This window comes from Schistocerca gregaria, chromosome 2 (genome assembly GCF_023897955.1).
Source record: "Schistocerca gregaria isolate iqSchGreg1 chromosome 2, iqSchGreg1.2, whole genome shotgun sequence".
Classification (NCBI taxonomy): domain Eukaryota; kingdom Metazoa; phylum Arthropoda; class Insecta; order Orthoptera; family Acrididae; genus Schistocerca; species Schistocerca gregaria.
The window spans coordinates 598811532-598831709 of NC_064921.1; the positions used below are offsets into that span (position 1 = coordinate 598811532).

Consider the following 20178-nt stretch of genomic DNA (forward strand, 5'->3'; position numbering starts at 1 on the left):
GCAGTTTCTCAATACCATTGACACTAATACTTATTTCATTAATATCTTCAGTGGTATGAGGATTCAATTGGGGCATTTCTCCTGGGTTTTCCTTTATGAAGGAAAATTTGAAAACGGAGTTAAGCATTTCTGCTACCCTCAGTTTCAGTTCCTGTCTTATTCGCTAGGGACTGGACACTAACTTTTGTGCCACTAACAGTCTTTACATACGACCAGAATTTCTTTGGCTTTTGTGAAATGTCATTTGACACTATTCTGCTAAGTAGTCATTGAAGGCATCACACATTACTCACTTGACAGACAGACAGATTTGTTTCATTCAGCATCTATGTATCTGTGTCCTTACACTTAGTTTTACACCTATTATGCACTAATCTCTGTTTCTTTAGAAGTTTTTTTACAATGTCTGTATACCATGGATGTTCCCTCCCATTAAGAACTGTTGTACTGAGTACATATCTTTCCAGTGTGTGGTCAACTATTCTTTTAAACTTGAGCCAGAGTTCCCCTATTTGCTCCTGACCTGTGGTGAAGGTTTCAAGTTCCTCATTGAGATATAACACTATTGATTTTTTATCTAGTTTACTGGAGATTTTTTAGTTGTACTTTGGTAATCATTCTTGCCACAACCGCATCATGGTCACTGATATCAGTTTTGATGTGGACAACCTCAAAGAGGTCAGGTCTATTTGTTGCCATTAGATCCATTATATTTCTATCACGAGTGGGGTTCCTAACTATCTGTTCTATGTAGTTTTCAGAGAAGGCATTTTGTAAAGTTTCACAGGATGTCTTATCACACTCACCACTAACAGAACTGTAATTTTTCCAATTAATTGTTGGATGATTAAAGTCTCCACCGATGATTACAGTATGATTGGGAACAGATGAACAAGTGAACTGAAGTTTTCTGTGAAGTTTTCAGTTATGTCAGGAGATGAGTCTGGTGGGCGATAGAAGGAACCAATTATCATTTTATGTCCACTGCTGATATTGTGTCTTGTCCAAACAATCTCACACACAGCGTCAATTTCTGTCGGAATGGATTTGAGTTTTTTGTCTACTGTTCAAATATGCTACCTCCATTTTCCATTTGTCTGTCCTTTCGATATACACTCAAATTTTCACCAAAATTCTCACTGTACTTCAAGTTCTGGCACTTTGTTGTGAATGCTTCTGCAGTTTACCATTAGGGTTTCAGTATATTCATCTATGGGAGTCATTTCTTTCGATCTTACACTGATACTTCTGAGTTTCTGTGTTTGAAAAAAGCATTCACAGTGGGGCTGCATTTTGACTGGTGCAAAGTATTACACCCTACGGCGCAGCCTAGCTTGCCACAGAACTTTCGAAGTCTCCGGTTCAGTCCTTCCTCTCAGCTCAGAACCAAAGGGCCACGATCAGGTGTGGGAGCAATGCTACAAATTGTGAGCTTCAGTGAAACTTCACATGCAAGGCTGGTCTTCTCAGCCCTCTCTGACAGTTGCTGAAATGATGCAAGAATGACTTTGGAGCCCAGACAACACGCATCATTTGTTCCAATGTGCACCACGATCTGCAGTTGGTTGCATCCTGTTTCCTTAATAGCTGCTGGAATAGCCTCTTCAACATGTTGAATGAGACCCCCAGGTGTACACCCTGGGTGCACCTGACGTCCTTTTGTGTCCCTTGCTGCCATTTCCATAACGGGTACCATAATTCGCTGTACATTCGAGCTGGCTACGATTAACAGACTCTACTTCTGCCAGTATCTCGTCTCTCTTTTGAGTTTGCCTCCTCCTGACATTGGACAAAACAGGTTTCCGCACAACAGGTGAAGTGAGTCCCACTGTTTCAGTTTCAGTGAAAGACGGCACCTCAAACTTGGTGGCTAGGGGGATTGGTACAACAACCTGAGTCCTGAAACTTCCTGGCAGATTAAAACTGTGTGCCGGACTGAGACTCGAACTCGGGACCTTTGCCTTTCGCGGGCAAGTGCTCTACCAACTGAGCTACGTAAGCACGACTCACACCTCGTCCTCACAGCCCTACTTCTGCCAGTATCTCGTCTCCTACCTTCCAAATTTTACAGAAGCTCTCCTGCGAACCTCGCAGAACTAGCATTCCTGAAAGAAAGGATATTGCTGAGGCATGGCTTAGCCACAGCCTGGAGGATGTTTCCAGAATGAGATTTTCACTCTGCAGCGTAGTGCGTGCTGATATGAAACTTCCTGGCAGATTAAAACTGCGTGCTAGACCGCGAGCACTTGCCCGCGAAAGGTATAAGTCCCGAGTTCGAATCTCAGTCCGATACACAGTTTTAATCTACCAGGAAGTTTCATATCAGCACACACTCCACTGCAGAGTGAAAATCTCATTCTGGGAACCTGAGTCCTTCCTGGTGCCCGTCCACACTGTACAGGATGCCTAGGTCTACCATTGACACACCACTCGCAGCCAAGTTGACTGATCCTGTGCTTTCTGCAGAGGAGACAGGATCCACAGGAGAGGATAGTACTTGAGGTACCTCTGTTACAGGCATCACAGGTAAATGACTCTTGGGAGCTCTTCCAACACACCAATTTGCGGCAGCTGTCAATCATTTGACAGTAGTCAGGGCAATTTCCAGCTGTTTACAAGTCTCAACCAATTCATCCCGTGTTTGGAATTAGCATTCACAGTGGGTCTGCATTTTGGCTGGTGCAATGTATTACAAGGCAGTGAACAAAGCAATTTAAATTAAACCTGCTGATTATCTTTTAATCTGTGGAGCTGAAAAGTTGCTAATTTCCTTTAAGAATTGAAGCAGATACACAAAATGAGATTTCTGTTAAGGCAATACAGAAATAACTAGTTTCCCAAAATGTTTTGATGTTAATTATAGTTATCAGCAAACTTGAAAACTGAGTTAATGTACAATAAATGCAGATAACATATTGAGCTACTTCTCTTAAGGGAAAACTAGATGTAACAGAAAATGTTAGGTGGAAAATCTGCTACAGTAACTAAATAACAAACCCTAATATGTTACAAATTGTTTGTAGATTATACAAAGGACAGTGGTAGCTTCTGAAAATTCTCAAAAATACACATTTATGTGCATTGATATACAGTGAAATTCAGGGGTGATGTATACTTTGGCTGAACTGTGAACCACAAATGTTGATTTGCTATTAATTAAATTACGTATCCAAAACACTAGTACCACTGACTTACAAAGATATAGTTTTGTATGCCTCTGCAAATTCTGAAACTAACCTATTCCTCACGTAATTGCTCAATGAAATTAGGGAAAGATTGTTTTCAATGAGGATAGGCCTACAGTTCTTAAAGATTTTAAAAGAGCGCAATTTAGTTTAAGACTACAATTGATGGTAACAATACTGGTTTATTGCGGCACTTGTGAATGTTCAAAATTTCACAATATATCACAATACAAATGGGTATTGTTACAATTGATGAAAGATTATGCAGAAGAAGTGACATGAACAGTAAAATATGTAAATATAGAACTTTAAATTGACACATGTACAAGCGGTCTCACCCAAGGGAAAATTCTTAAGTCGGCTTTTATATTTAAATAAATGTACATATTGCACAGATTTTTATGTAGCTAACTCTGTGCACACTTCTATGCCGATTTGCTGAAGAAGTAAGGATATCCCAACCAAAATTGCTAAAATTTTGCAGCACTGACAAAACACATCATCTGCCTGTTGAAGCTAACAATAATGCACTGTCCTGTATAATTGATGTCCAAGTGTTGTAGAATCTGAGGGAGTGTTCTGTGCTGAAACATAACGAGGTATCTCAAGCAGAATGATCTCCTGTATGTCGAACAGAATGGATTCAAAAAATGTTGGTCCGTTGAATCCAATTAGTGCTTTGAGACATTCAGAAAGGCACGAATGAAAAAAATCAGGTAGGTATAGTACCACACAAACATCTTTCAACAGAAGTATGAGGGCACGCTGAAAAGTAATGCCTCTGTTTTTTATGTGAAAACTTTTAAAGTTTTTTTTAGATAAAACAAATGTTATTAACATTGTACATTTTTATTCTTTATGTCTACGTATTTGCAGCCCGCTGCCGTTAGAGTGCTCCAAATTGTAGTGTGTAACATGGCGGTGTGTGTGGAACTATGTTGGTGCATGAAAACAGTGTGCTGTAATTGGGTTTGGAATTTGAAAGGTTCCTCCAGACATGGAGCACCCTCTCCTTCAACATGACAATGCCAGACCACACACAAGTGCTGCAACATCTATGACAATCTGACTCCTTGGGTTCACTGCCATTGATCATCTTTCATACAGTTCTGATTTGACCCTATCCACTTTTTGTGTGTCTCCAAAATTTAAAGAATGCCTTTTGAGGACTTCATTTTCTTAGTGATGATGTGGTGCAAGCAGACATGAGGTTGTGGCTCTGACAAAGTCAAAAATTCTACAATAACGGTATCAACAAACCGGTCTCTCGTTGGGAGAAATGTGTTCATTGCCTCCTTAGACTTGAAGAATAAAGAATGAGAATGTCAATAATGTTTGTTTTATTTAAAGAACTTTAACTGTTTTCACATAAAAAATGGAGACATTACTATTCAGTATGCCCTCAAACCATCATATGGGGTGTCAAACAAAATTTGTAACTAAAGAGGGAATTTATTGCTGGGGGTGTGCAGCACATTGTCTTGGGTAGTGACTCGTTGACAGTTGTAGAAGTAACTTCAGACATATTTCAGGGCTCGTGGTCGTGCGGTAGCGTTCTCACTTCCCACGCTCGGGTTCCCGGGTTCGATTCCCGGCGGGGTCAGGGATTTTCTCTGCCTCGTGATGGCTGGGTTTTGTGTGATGTCTTTAGGTTAGTTAGGTTTAAGTAGTTCTAAGTTCTAGGGGACTGATGACCATAGATGTTAAGTCCCATAGTGCTCAGAGCCATTTGAGCCATATCTCAGGGAAGTGTGTTTGGATCATCACTGCTCATGTTCTTTGTTAATAACCTCAGACTTTTTGCATATGGTCCAGCTAACTGTAATGAACTACTGCCTGAAAAAAGCTACAAAAATATTGTCAGATTGTAATGAAATGTCAAAATGGTGCCTTGACTGTAACTTACTCTAAGTATTCAGAAATGTAAAATTATCCACTTCACAAAATGTGAGAACATGATAATTTCTGACTAAAATATTAGTAAGTCATAATCAAAATCAGTAAATTCATACCCCCCTGCGTGTTCGGGGGTAAGAATAGGCCCGCAGTATTCCTGTCTGTCGTAAGAGGTGACTAAAAGGAGTCTCAACTGTTTCGGCCTTTAATGTGATGGTCCCCTGAGGGGTTTGACCACTCTATTTCCACATTTTTCCATTAGTGCGTACCATTTGGTGAAGGACGCCTTACGTGTTGCATTCTATACGCATCTTGCCCTAAGATCTGGCATATTTGTTTTTGTCATGGAGTTGGACTTAAACTGAGCTTCTGGCCACATCGGCTGCAGTGTGTTCCGGGTAGCCTACATTCCCTCCATTCGCACTTCCATCTTTGCTCCCTTTATTAATGGATGTTCGACACCCAACAACCAGCACGCTAGCCAGTCCGTTGTGGTGGGGTTGTCATGTACCCTCTTGGTGGTAGCCCCCTGACTACACAGGGATCGCACTGCTGATGCCTGAGCTGCTACCTCCTCACGTATGTCGAGGAATAGATGCCTATCACTCTGGGGCATCGGGACTCCCGGCAAAGGCCATCCTGCCGTGCCTGGGTGGCGCCCGTGGGGAGAGCCCCTGGTCGGAGTGGGTGACATCAGGGCGGATGACCCGCAATGAAGCGTGGTACATCATCCCTCGCTGGTGGGCCTCCACCAGCAGTCTCTAAGCGATCGAGGCCTAACCTCAATGGGAAGAAATTGATCTGAGATCATTTCCCTCCCTGGCCATTCCATGGGAGAAATGTCTGGCTAAAGAAGGCGGTGCAGATTATTCACCTTGGTATCTAGTCTGTACCTGAGTCAATGGTGAATCCTTTATGTCAACGAAGCCCCAGTTTTTTGTGGAGCATATAGAGGACAAGTTCGGGGAGGTGGAGGGGTTGTCTAAAATGCGCTCTGGTTCAGTTCTAATCCAGACAGCATCCTCTGCCCAGTCCCGGAGGTTGCTCGCTTGCAATAAGTTAGGGGATGTTTCTGTCAGCATCGTACCACATAAGAGTCTCAACATGGTCCAGGGTGTTATATTCCACAGGGATCTTCTTCTGCAGTCCGACGATGAACTACGCGCCAATCTAGAACGATGAGGTGTTCACTTCGTCCGGCGCGTCCATCGGGGTCCGAGGGATAATCAGGTAGCCACCGGTGCCTTCATCTTGGCCTTCGAAGGTGATGTTTTACCCGAAAAGGTCAAGGTGATGGTTTACCGCTGCGATGTGGAGCCATATATCCCTCCTCCGGTGTGGTGTTTTAAATGCTGGAAGTTTGGGCACATGTCATCCCGCTGTACTTCCAGCACCACATGTCGAGATTGTGGACGTCCTATCCCAATACTCCATGTGCTCCGCCTCCCATCTGTGTTAACTATGGAGAACACCATTCCCCCTGTTCGCCGGATTGTAGGATATTTCATAAAGAACGAAGGATAATGGAATATAAGACCCTGGACCGCTTGACCTACACCGAGGCTAAACGAAAGTATGAGAGGCTCCATCCTGTGGCAATGACGTCGACCTACGCCACTGCTGCAACAATGCTTCTCCCATTGTCACATATCATCTCAAAGATCGGTCAGAATCCACCGGCCCCCTTGGTTGTGGGGGGCACTTCACTCCCTGTTGCTCCTGCTCCATCTACTTCAGGAGCAACACCACCCCAACCATTGGGGACATCAGCTCCCCATTCCCAGCTGGAGAAGCGTAAGACTTCTTCGGCTACTCTCGCCAGGAAGGGGTCCCTTGGAGACCTCCCTTCGCAAGTTCCGACCAGTGGAAAAGCGGACACCCGCAAGTGGCTGAAACAACCACCAGTCCCTTGTCGTAGGGCCTCATGGTCGTCGTCCGTCCCTGAGACTGACCCAATGAAGCCCATGAAGCCTGAACCACCAAAGGCACAGCGTGACAAGCAGAAAAAGAAGAAAGTCCCCAAGACCAACGACATTGCGGTGGCACCCGTCCCACCGCTTCCTACAAGCTCTGTGTCTGAGGACGAGGTGGAGATTCTGGCCTCCGCTGAGGACCTCGATCTCGCCTGTCCCTCAGACGCCGTGGATAGCACTAGTACCGGTGCTCAATTGAAGGCAGCAGGTGACCCAGTGGCGTAATCTGCCTTCCAAGTCCCGTCACGCCTTTCTCACACATGGACAATACCATCCTCCAGTGGAACTGCGGCGGTTTCTTCCACCATCTAGCTGAGATCTGACAACTTATCAGCCTTCACCCTTTCTTCTGCATTGCTATTCAGGAAACTTGGTTCCCAGCAATGCGAACCCCCGCCCTCCGTGGCTATCGGGGTTATTATAAGAACCGGGCACTTATGAAAGGGTGTCTGGTGGCGTCTGCATATATGTTCTTAACTCTCTTCACAGTGAGTCTGTCCCTCTACAAACGCATTTAGAGGCTGTCGCTGTTCGGGTGTGGATGCCACAGGTTGTTACCGTCTGCAGTCTTTACCGTCCACCGGATGGTGATGTCATGCAGCATGTCCTGGCTGCGCTGATAGCCCAATTGCCGCTACTTTTCTTGTTACTGGGCGACTTCAACGCTCATAACCCTCTGTGTTGTGGGTCGGTGGCGACAGGTCGATGCACCACCATTGAGCATTTATTGGCACAGCTCGATCTTTCGCTTTTAAATGATTGTTCCTTCACTCACTTCAGCATGGTGCATGGCACATACTCCGCCATCGACCTTTCGATCTGCAACCCTAGCCTTTTACCGTCTGCCCAGTGGCGAGTGCATGACGACTTGTGTGGTAGTGACCACTTTCCAATCTTTCTGCCACTTCCACAGTGTCAGTCTTCTGAGCGGCCTTGCAGGTGGGCTACGAATAAGGCTGACTGGGACTTGTTTTCCTCCACTGCCACTGTTGAGCCTCTCTCTAGTGATGACATTGATGCGGTGGTTCAATCGGTCACCAGTGGCATTGTTACTGCCGCCGAATCTGCCATTCCGCATTCTTCTGGGTCCCCTCGGCAGCGGACTGTGCCTTGGTAGTCGCCTGAGATCGCTCAAGCAATTAAAGATCGCAGGCGGGCGCTCCAGCGTCACAAGCGACATCCCTCAATCGAACACCTTATTGTCTTCAAACGGCTGCATGCGCGAGCCCGCCGCCTTATCCGCCAACGCAAGCAGGAGTGCTGGGAGCGGTATGTGTCCACCATTGGCCTCCATGTCACTCCATTGCATGTCTGGGCCAAGATTCGATGCCTCTATGGCTATCGGACCCCTGTCATCGTCCCTGCGCTCTCACTGAATGGAGCAGTTTGTACTGACTCCAACGTCATTGCAAACCGCTTGGCAGAGCATTTTGCTCTGAATTCCACTTCTGCCAATTACCCCTTGGCCTTCCGCTCCATTAAAGAGCGGATAGAACGTCAGAGTCTTTCTTTTCGCACCCACCATCCTGAATTGTACAATGTTCCATTCAGTGAGTGGGAATTTCGCAGTGCCCTCGCCGCTTGTCGTGATACCGCTCCTGGGCCAGATAGCATCCACTGTCAGATGCTGAAACACCTTTCAGTGGACTGCCAGCGACGCATCCTCGACCTTTATAACCGTATTTGGGTCGAGGGGGAGTTTCCGTCGCAATGGCGGGTAAGTATTGTTATCCCCGTTTTGAAACCTGGAAAGAACCCTCTGGAGGTGGACAGCTACCGTCCCATTAGCTTCACCAACGTTCTTTGCAAGTTGCTTGAACGGATGGTGAGCCGGCGCTTGAATTGGGTACTGGAGTCTCGGGGCCTTCTGGCTCCATCTCAGGGTGGGTTTCGTAAAGGCCGCTCCGCCGCCAAAAATCTGGTGAGCCTGGAGTCAGCCGTCCGTACTGCCTTTGCCTGCCGTCAGCACCTGGTCGCTGTCTTTTTCGACATGCTGAAGGCGTACAATACGACATGGCGTCATCACATCCTTTCTACGCTTCATGGATGGGGTCTTTGGTGTCCACTGCTGACTTTTATCCGAAATTTTCTGTCGCGGCCTCATATAGTTCCTCCCAAGTCCAGGAGAACGGTGTGCCACAGGATTTTGTTTCAAGTGTCTGTCTGTTTTTAATAGCCATTAACGGGCTCGCTGCGGCGGTGGGTACGTCTGTCTCAGCGTCCTTGTATGCTGACGACTTCTGCCTTTATTACAGCTCTATTGGCATTGCAGCTGCTGAACGTCAGCTGCAGTGCGCTATCCGTAAGGTGCAGTCTTGGGCTGTAGCTCATGGGTTCCAGTTTTCGGCAGCCAGGACCTGCGTTATGCATTTCTGCTGGTGACGCACTGTCCACCCAGAGCTGCAGCTTTATCTTGATGGCGAACTTCTTGCTGTGTTTGAGACACACAGGTTTTTGGGGGTAGTGTTTGATGTCCGGTTGACTTGGCTGCCTCATATTCGGCAGCTTAAACAGATGTGTTGGCGGCATCTAAATACTCTGCGATGCCTGAGCCACACCAGGTGGGGCGCCGACCAATCTACTCTCCTATGGCTCTACCTAGAGTATATTCGCTCCTGCTCAGGTGAGTCCTTTGTGATCTTTAGAGATTCCCTGAGCGGTTTACGAGTTCTCGACCAGTGTTTCCCTCATTCTCGTCTTGTGATGGCTATCCCTGCATACTCTTGCCCGTTGCAGTTGCTCTGTGGTCTTTGTTTGGACCCCTGGCCATGTTGGGATACCTGGCAATGAGAATGTTGACCGCCTGGTGAAAGAGGCCACCAGTACACCATCTCTGGACGTTGGCCTCACAGAGACAGATTTGCGAGCGTTCCTACACAGCAAAATTCTGGACCTTTGGGACATTGAATGGTGCGCCCTGCCTTCACGAAACAAACTTTGGGCCATCAAGGAGAGTACCGGTGTGTGGCGCTCCTCCTTGCGGGTCTCTCGCAAGGAGTCTGTTGTCCTCTGCCGGCTGCACATTGGGCACACATGGATGATGCATGGCCACCTATTGCGACATGAGGAGCCACATTTATGTCGCTGCGGCTCCGTTTTGATGGTGATCCACATTTTATTGGACTGTCCACTTTTAGCTGTGCTCAGGCAGTCGTTCGCACTGCCTGACTCGCTCCCTGCCCTTTTAACTGATGACTCTGCTATAGCTGACTTAGTTTTACATTTTATTCGGGCAGGGGGTTTTTATCATTTAATCTGAGTGTTTCTGTTTTATTTTATTGTTTTGTGTTGATTCTGGCCTTTGGCCTACGATTTTAAACTGAGTTTTTAATGTGTTCTTGGTGGTTGGCTTTTCCTTTTTTATCCCTATGGTCGGCCAACCACTGCCACACACTGTGTGGTTTTACTTTGTTTTGTCTGTTCTTTGCCTGAGTATTTCTTGTCCCGTGTCATCTGCCGTCTTTCCTGTTGTTTGTTTTTCTTCTCTTTGGGTGGTTTTAGTTTTTTGGAAAAAGGGACCGATGACCATAGCAGTCTGGTCCCTTTAATCCCACAAACCAACCAACCAGTAAATTCATAAAAATATCTGGATGTAACAATTTTAAAAGTACCTGGGTATGACAGTTTGTGGGATACAAAATTGAATGATCACACACTCATCAACAGTAAAACATTTGATAAATTTCAGTCCCTTGGCAGCGCACTTGCACAGTGCAATCAATCTACAAAGAAGACTGCTTTCAAAACATTTGTGCATCTCCTCTTAGAATATTGCTTAAGTCTGTGGGTTCTATACTAAATAAATCTAATGGGGATTATTGACATATAAAAATTTATTAACACGATTCACATTATCCATCGCACTTCACATAGTGTAGACCGGAAACTGTCTGCTAGGCATGCCCGATGTAAAACTCACTGGGCACGGCCCGTGCTGCTTGAGTTGTTGTTGTTGTTGTTCCGCCAGCAGAGGGCGCGGCTGAATTCTCACACGCCCTTTGGTGGATGGGACTGTACTTGTGGCAACTACTGTCCGAGCCGTGCCGTGCCGATGTGCACCTCCCGTGATCTTTCTGGTGGCTGCTGCAAAAAAGAAAGTAAGAATGAACAGTGAGAGATGCGCTTGACTCACAGGAGAGTGTCATGTGAATGCTGGCTGTCCCAACTTGAAGAGAGATGCCAGACAAAAGTCTGCTTGCAAAGTTTCATGAGCCAGTATTTAGTGAGAAATCTAAGCAACTTGTTGATTTATGGAAAATGTTTTATATAATCTCACAAATCAAAAACAAGTAGAGCTAAACCAGAGAAATTATCACATTTTGTTGTTTCGATAACAGACTGGAATATTTTACACTACTAGTCATAATAGTTGTTTAATTCTTGGTTAATGTTTGTGTTCTGACAAGATATTGTAATCCGATGTATTACCAGTTCCTTGTCTTTGCTTACTCATGTTATTGTTGCAAGAGGAAAACAGGACATAGAAAGTAACGAGACTCTTTCCTTTCCCACTTATCCAGTGGTTGAGCCCGCAGTCTAGCTTGAACTGAAATAATGAAGTTCTGGTTTCTGTACTGTTTTATATGAACCCTCACCTCATCCCTCAAATTTCATCTGTATAACTCTTCTTATAGGTGCTGCATTTACTCGGTTCCAAACACTTCGATTGCAGAAGGTTTTTCCTGAAAAACTCAGTGATTCATTGATCAGTTATGGAAGCTGTCAGTTCCCAACCCTTGGCTTTGTAGTTGAGAGATACAAGGCTGTTGACAGTTTCATCCCTGAACTGTTCTGGAAAATTTCTGGTAAGTGATTTTTGTTGTTTAGTTGTTGTTATTTCTTCATTGCTAAGATTATTTTCATATATTGACAAGCTGTATTGGTTTAATGGTGAGTGATTTTTGTTAGTTTGAAACTGATTGAATGCTAACTAAAGAAATCAGTAATATGCACTTTTTTTAAAAAATCTTATTTACGAAAACAATTTTTAAACAGTGGTAATGTTGTTGTTGTTGTTGTGCATAGTATTATAAAATTGTTACTTAATAGTTGTGGTTTTATTCTGAGCAAACTAATAATATTTTCACCACATTCAGTCTGCAATTTATCCACAGCTTGTGGTCTAGCGGTTAGTGTTGCTGCCTCTGGATCACGGGGTCCCGGGTTCGATTCCCGGGCGGGTTGAGGAGTTTCTCTGCCCAGGGACTGGGTGTTTGTGTTTGTCCTCATCATTTCATCATCATTATCATCATTCATGACAGTGTCTAAATTGTATTGCGTAAAACAACTGGACAGCGTAAAAATTGGGACTTTGTACAGGCGCTGATGACCGCGCAGTTGAGCGCTGCACAAACCAAACATTATCATCAATCTGCAATTTAATTTGAATTATTTGTTTAAGTACCATTTGCACAGAAGAAAAACTGCTTCATAACTGAAGCAACTTATGAATTAACAATGATCATAAAAACTAATTTCTCAAATAACATTCATCTTTATATTTCTCTTGTTGAGAGCATTTTCTGATTGACTTTTGTATTTACCTTTACACTCTTCTTTTTGCAACATTTTGTTGTTGATTGTCCCATTTTGCACTCTGTATTTTGACAATTGACTCTGTTGTATTCATCAGGTGCTCTGCCAGTCAGTCCAGGCAGTGAACACATACGAGACTACTACTCAGAGTACACAAAGGAGACAGCTAGGTCACTCATAAAATGGTTGTTCATAAAATAGGATTGTCAACTTGTGTATCTGTACACAAACCCATGAAGTAGACCATCAGTCAGTTATGCCAAGAAAACTTCAGAAACTTCATGTACAAAAATCTTTGTACCAGTCATATTGATTTTACTTCAGTTAATTTTTTTTTCAATGAATACATTTGTAATCCAACATTATGCATTTTAAAATTGTATTTTCTCCTTGGTCCCACCTTTGTTAGTATCTTCTACCTCTTTGCTGTATTGATGATCTCAACATTTGGAGAAAAAAAACTATATTTGCCACTTGTTTTTCTAATGTTTGTTATTTATGTGTTTTTATCATTGTTGTTTACATTACCTTTTTGTTCTTCGAGGTGTTTTTTGTATCTGTACTCATTTATGCAGCTCAGTTATTGTTCTTCTGGCTTTGTCAGCACTTTCCGCTGTTGGCTTTTTCACTGGTGGTTGCAATACCATAGTTCTTTTTAAAAAACTGCTAAGACAGCTACAGTCTTATTATTCCTCATGCAATTTTAGTTTGTTCTTAATGGTTTACCCACTTGTATGCGTACTTTAAGAAAGATATAATATAACACTCTAACTTATACCCATCTTTTTGCTAAGTTATTGAAGTTTAACTTGTACATGAATACTGTCATCTTATTTATTACAATAGCTTCCTCAATGTACTTCTTATGTTGCCATTGAGCTTTCACAGTACAGTTGGAAACTACATTTAGATTTGTAACAAATAGATATATTAGTAATCTTCTAATCTTTTTAAATGTTTGGAGCTTATTTTGTCTCAAGTTCAAGAAGCAGGTTTCTTCTATTTATTTGTATGTGACACTTTTTTAAATAATGTGTAGGGATCTAAAAATGTAGCATATATTTTCAGCAAAATTTACATTTTTTTAAATTTTTTTTTAAATGGTCAATAAAACAGAAAGAAACTTCCACATGGGAAAAATATATTAAAAACAAAGATTCCAAGACTTACCAAGCGGGAAAGCGCCGGCAGACAGGCACATGAACAAAACACACAAACACACACACAGAATTACGAGCTTTCGCAACTGGCAGTTGCTTCGTCAGGAAGGAAGGAAGGAGAGGGAAAAATGAAAGGATGTGGGTTTTAAGGGAGAGGGTAAGGAGTCATTCCAATCCCGGGAGCGGAAAGACTTCCCTTAGGGGAAAAAAAGGACAGGTGTACACTCGCGCACGCACACACACACACACACACACACACACACATATCCATCTGCACATACACAGACACAAGATGGATATGTGTGTGTGTGTGTGTGTGTGTGTGTGCGTGTGCGTGCGCGAGTGTACACCTGTCCTTTTTTTCCCCTAAGGGAAGTCTTTCCGCTCCCGGGATTGGAATGACTCCTTACCCTCTCCCTTAAAACCCACATCCTTTCATTTTTCCCTCTCCTTCCTTCCTTCCTGACGAAGCAACTGCCAGTTGCGAAAGCTCGTAATTCTGTGTGTGTGTTTGTGTGTTTTGTTCATGTGCCTGTCTGCCGGCGCTTTCCCGCTTGGTAAGTCTTGGAATCTTTTTAAATGGTCAGACGTACAAGATGGAAAGGTTGTCGCTACGTGTACCTAAAGACAATGCCTCACTACTTTGAAATAACTTTTTGATGATTGCGGATCTTTCTGACTGGAATGTTTGCTTTCACAAAAACCTGAACAATTTTTTTCTGTAATGGTCTTTGCTTGTTTTCTTCTTTTGGCTCTGTTTCTTTCAACAAATGATTGTTTCTGTTGTGAAGCTGCAGCACTTTTCTGCCTGTGTATTTAGTGCTTCACTGATTTAGGGTGTTTCTTGTCATTACTTTTTCCCCATCCAATTTCATATTTACAAATGTGCAGAATATTAATTTCGTTCTTTTGTGTGCATTCAACCCACACTTGACAACATTAGAGATGGAACCAACAAGGTATTGAGCATAGAAGCAAAACCAAAAATAACTCTTATTTGTATGTAAGGTGAAAAATTTCAACATGGTTGAAATATGTTTAAAGGCATTGTTTTTCTGTCACTATAGTGCACAGTGTGGACACTATAAGCAGGCAGTTGGCCACTAATGTAACAAACTAGAGTTATGACTGCCAGAGGGGTGTGGAGCAGTGGAGCCCCAGCTCCTCCTTGCAGGTCAGCATCTGACACCCATATTCTGCATTTCTGGGAAAGTAACATAGTCACAGGGATCGCTGATCTCCTCTGGTGTTGTGAGGTTCATAATCGAACTACAAGATGGGCCAGGATTAATCTCTTAACTCATTTCAAAATAAGAGAAGAAAAACAATGAGCAGTGCATAACACAAAGCATTCTCTTAACGGCTACTGCTCAACTGCTTGCTGAAATTGGCAGTGTCATAAACGAGGTAGTCCAGGCCTGACTTCTAACGGTACTCAACACAACCGAAATTCAGAACACTTGCTCCCTAAAAACTGCCACATTAAAAAGACATCTGCATTATAACAGTTTAACTGGGAGGTAAATGTAAATGTTTCTTTGTTGTAAGATGATAGGTCCCATGAATGTGTACTATGTACAATGCATTATGTGGCATGTATCTTAAACAGACCATCCAACATCCATAATTGGTGTGGCACCAGTGCGTCAAGCACACTGATACCGTGTTGCATTCATGCACATTTTATTTTACAGATACGTTCTAATACACATCTTTCAAAACTGACCTTTGCCAACGATGTGCTATACCAGTAATTGAAAACAGATTACATGCTTGATAGTTGTATGCACAAAATAAAGCTATTTCAAATTACTTCTGATAAAATAGTTCATCTGGGTACAATTAGCTGTGAAATAGCATCTATTAGGTAATGTTGCATTTTTACATTTTCAGGCAGACTTCCCATCTGTATTTGCATTTATTACAAAATGCAAATTTTTCATGTCCCTAAATGTGTAATAATACTGATAAGAGTAGTAAAAGGCAACACATCCTCCAGGTTTGTAGGCTACATATATCTTTGTGCTGCCTATGTGGAGCTTTCTTGCAAATGCTGTTATTCTGTACACAATTAATGCTAGGTGGGGAGGGGGGGGGGTGGAAGGCAACGAAGGGGGCGAGAGAGAGAGAGAGAGAGAGAGAGAGAGAGAGAGAGAGAGAGAGAGAGAGAGGGAGGGAGGGAGGGGGGGGGGGAGAGTGCGAGCGCACATGCGTGCATACATGTGTGCATGCGCATACTTTCTTTGTTATGTACTTTATATGTAAGATGATGGTATTGCAGTAATATCTTATTACGAAAATGCCACCTGCGAAGACATTTTTAAACGCTCTGTGCTTTCTATAACACAGTAAATATTTAACCAATTTCTTCATGAATGGTGTATATCAGATATAAACAAAGACATAGATGAATAAATATATTTATAATCATGCTGCTACCGTTTTTTGTGTAACTGTGAAGTGCTTCGGGCCTGATGCGATCAATAGTAATCGGCCACTTTGACCTACAATAACTCATGTGCTATTTTAGTTACGTGCCTGTAATTCATACCAATTTAGGTTTACACTAACAGCTTTCTAAAGACACATAGATCAACGAAATGGGATGAACCATTTACATTTTGGAAATTATTTGGTGATGAGATACTGAACTTTAAACTAATAAATATATTAAAAATCTGATTACACCATCAGAATCATCATGGTAATAATGGTAATGTACATGTTTCTTTATGAGGTATCACAATTCATTTGGCTACTATTAATTTCTATACGAACTGTGAAGTGTCTGCTATTAAGTTTTCACAAAGTCCGCCATCTTTGGCCCTCCCGGCGCACAGTGTCACCAAGGAATTCCCAGCCACGTGCTCTGGCTGTTGTGAGACACCACGCGGATGCTAATGAGCTCGGCTGTGCCATGTGGCCCGAGTGGTGGCCGCCAACTCTGAACTTAGAATATTTCCAGGGTGCCGCAACTCTTCCGTTACCTCACAGGGGACAGTATGTTACCATAGGTTGAAGCTGGGATAATTATGAGAACAGAGAATCTGCTGCAAGGATAACTCCCATCTGCACAGTTCAGAAAAGCTGGTGGTGGAGGGTAGGATCTAGATGTCTTAGATAGTGAACCAGCCATTCATATCATGCACATCATGTTTAGTTGCTTGTTGTGCCACAGGGCCACAGTTTGACAGCACCTTTTCACCCTGGTGGACATCTGGTGATAGTCATACCAATATAAAAACCGGTGCATTGACAGCAGTAGAGCTGGTTTATGACATGGTTGCTTTCACAGGTGGACCAGCCTCTGATGGGGTAGAATAAGCCTGTGACAGGGCTGGAATAGGATGAGCTAGGTGGATAGATTGACAGGTCGTGCACCTTGGTCTTCCACAGGGATACGATCCTTGTGACGAGGTGTTGGGATTGGGGGAGGCTTAGGGTGGCGAGCACCAACCAGGAGTAAGTGAAACTAAAGTAGTAAGTTACTAAGAGAGAAGGAAATTGGTGACTTCCAGTGTATATTACTTAACTAAAGGAGTAAATTACTCCAGGAGTAAATTTTTCATTTACTTCCGAAGTAAGTTATTTTATTTCATTGCTGGCGGAGAGAACCATTGAAGAGTACACTACTATGTTAGCAGCTTAAGGAGGAAATAAGACCAAAATTTACTTCTAGGCAGTAGTAGGAGTAAAGTAAGAGTGTATCGTGCGATCTTTGAGTTGTGTATTTTGATTGTTGAATTCTGTGGATTACCTGGACTATGGAGAATAGATGGAGATTGAGGAAGAGGTGAACATCCCAAGAATGAGGGTTGTAATAGAGAGAGAAGAGACCCATTTGTGACATATAGTGACAGTGATTTCAAAGAGCGATTTGGGTTTCGTAAGGAGTCTTTTGAGTTGCTGCTTGGTATGCTGGAGCAGCTACTGAAGCATAATTCTGACAGAAACCGTTCTTTGTGTCTCTTAGGCTGCAACTTCTTTGTGGACTGTGAACCTTTTGCTCTGGTACTTATCAAATTGTAGCAGGGGATCTCATTAATATCCATTGTACTACTGCTGGAAGAGCTTTTAACAGTATGTTAAACAATTTAGTTGCCTTAAAGCCACTGTATGTGACCATGCTACAGGCCCAAGAAAATATATCAAGGAACAAAAGGGAATTCTATCAAACTGGTGGAGTCCCAAATGTCATAGGGGCCATAGATTGTGTACTATACCCATACTTTGTCCTTCTGGAGCACAAACAGAACTATACAGAAATCACAAGAATTTCCTTTCTATCAATGCAAAAATCATCTGTGTTGCGAATATGAAGATCTTGAACGTGGTAAGCCACTGGCCGGGAACCGTGCACGATGCACGCATTTGGGACAGTAATGGAGTTGCTGCAGAATTTGAAAATGGACAGTATGATGGGTTGCTTGTTGGAAATAGTGGATATGCTCTGTCCAAACATCTTTTGACACCTGTGTTCCGAGCCCATACAGGAGCTGAACAGTGCTACAATGGAGCCCATATTGCTACCAAATGTGTAATAAAGCGAGCATCAGTGTGTGGAACAAACGTTTCCAAATTCTCATGAAAACAATGTGATTTAAACCAAACAAGTATTGGGAATGTTATTGTGGCTGCTGCAATTCTGCACAACTTTGGAATAGAAGCCAGAAATGTGTTTCACCAAGATGCTGTGGAGTGAATTACACTGAAAGATGTGTATTTCAGCCAGAAGCAGGTGCTGCAGGCCAAGCTGTCAAAAGCTCTGTTATATTTAATTACTTTAATTAAACTTCTACTTAATTTGGTAGTAAAATTATAGAATAGTATAGACTTTTTCTTCTTAAATGAATAAATAAGCCATCAGATTGTCACTTTTGCAGTGAAAAGTGGCTCATTTTATTTATGTGTAATTTTATGGGATATGTTTTTTTTAGAGGATTAACATTATCATTTTATTTCTTAACTGAGTTTACAAAGTCATATGAGTTTTCAATTATTTCTAAAAAACAGAAGAAGAAGAATAAAAGATTTCTTTTATAATATTGCAAATTCAGATAAATATTAGAATGTGGTATCAACAAAAATTAATAGCGATCCTGAAAAGATAAGCACAAATATTATGCCATCAATAAACAAGAACATATTAACCATTTGAAAAAAAATATCAAGGAAATAAAATATGTTTTGTGTTGTTGAACTTATTTGTAATTTCCATTTCAAGGTGGTGCTCTTTTTTCATGATTTCTCTTCATCTTTCTATTAAAAACATTTTTGCATTGTGTTACACTTGTATTAAATACATTTTTAGGAATGAAGCTCGTCTGCTTTTTTCAGCAACTCTTGGTTCTTCACTCTAACCACATGTTCTCTTCCTCTTTTGCTGGGCACTTCTTCTGATAAGCTCCCATCAGAGAATGCAGCCCGAGGTTCATGACTATGGGATAAAGTTCCACTTTCAGCAGTTTCATTGCTACCTTCTGAACAGTTATCGTCATCGAAGTTGCTTGAAAGTATCACATTATCTTCAGATGTGTCATTGTCATTAACTCCAGCTATCCCTTCGAAAACTTGTGGGATCATATCAACAACCTTTGGCTTATGACGTCGATCTTCGTCTCACCTACTCCACTGCCAGTTTGAAATTGTTCTCGATTACATTGAGCTTTCATTTTCTTTGCTTTCGCTTTCCTGTCATTCCAAATTACTTTAAGCTGCTCTTATGATGTTTGTGTTAGAGCTTGTTCATTGTATTTAACTTGTATTTTTCCCCAAGCATTCTTTTTCCATTTTAGCATGTTGACAGCATGCTTCTTAGATTCAATAGTAGTTATGTACTTTTTCATTATTCCAGCAAACTGCTCTTTCTCATTTTCTGGTATGTTTTTTTGAGTGTTTCTTGGATACCTCAATGTTGGTGCTAGCTCGTATCTCGAACTGGCACTTAAATTAATACTTGTCACCAACCAACAATGGATGTTGGTAACAGTAGATGGTGGGGTTAACAATAGATTCATCCATTAATAACACGTTTCTTTTTCACAATATACATTTAGATTTTCCAATTTTAGTATTCAATTTAATAATACTTTCTAGCTTCTTAAATTATAGCAGTGAACATAAATTATGCAAAAGGTGTGCAATAATGTTTGCTGACAATCAACATTTTCCGAGAGGGGACGTAATGCATGGTCCAGCAGTGTGTAGAAATGGCTTACTTCTTTAGTAAAAAGGCACTGCTACTTTAGTACCCCTACCTGTGCTGCAGATTTGTTTGTATACCTTCACTTCAAATGAGGAATAGTATGGTAACACACTGTCCCCACACCCTCCAAGCAACAGTTTCCACCCCTCCATCCCAACACATTCTCATTTCCCACCATCTTTGTGTGCCGCCCTCTGCCAATGTACCCATCCATCTTTTCCCAA

At 42.4% G+C, this 20178-nt stretch overlaps 1 protein-coding gene across 1 annotated transcript in view; it reads left to right on the plus strand.

Moving 5' to 3' along the window:
* The window catches only part of LOC126334534 (DNA topoisomerase 3-alpha-like), a 178414-nt gene that overhangs the window by 13512 nt on the left and 144724 nt on the right, over positions 1-20178 (plus strand). Inside the window, exon 5 of the mRNA XM_049996890.1 lies at positions 11689-11859. Within this exon, the coding sequence (XP_049852847.1) occupies positions 11689-11859 (171 nt within the window). The remainder of the gene's footprint in view (positions 1-11688; positions 11860-20178) is intronic.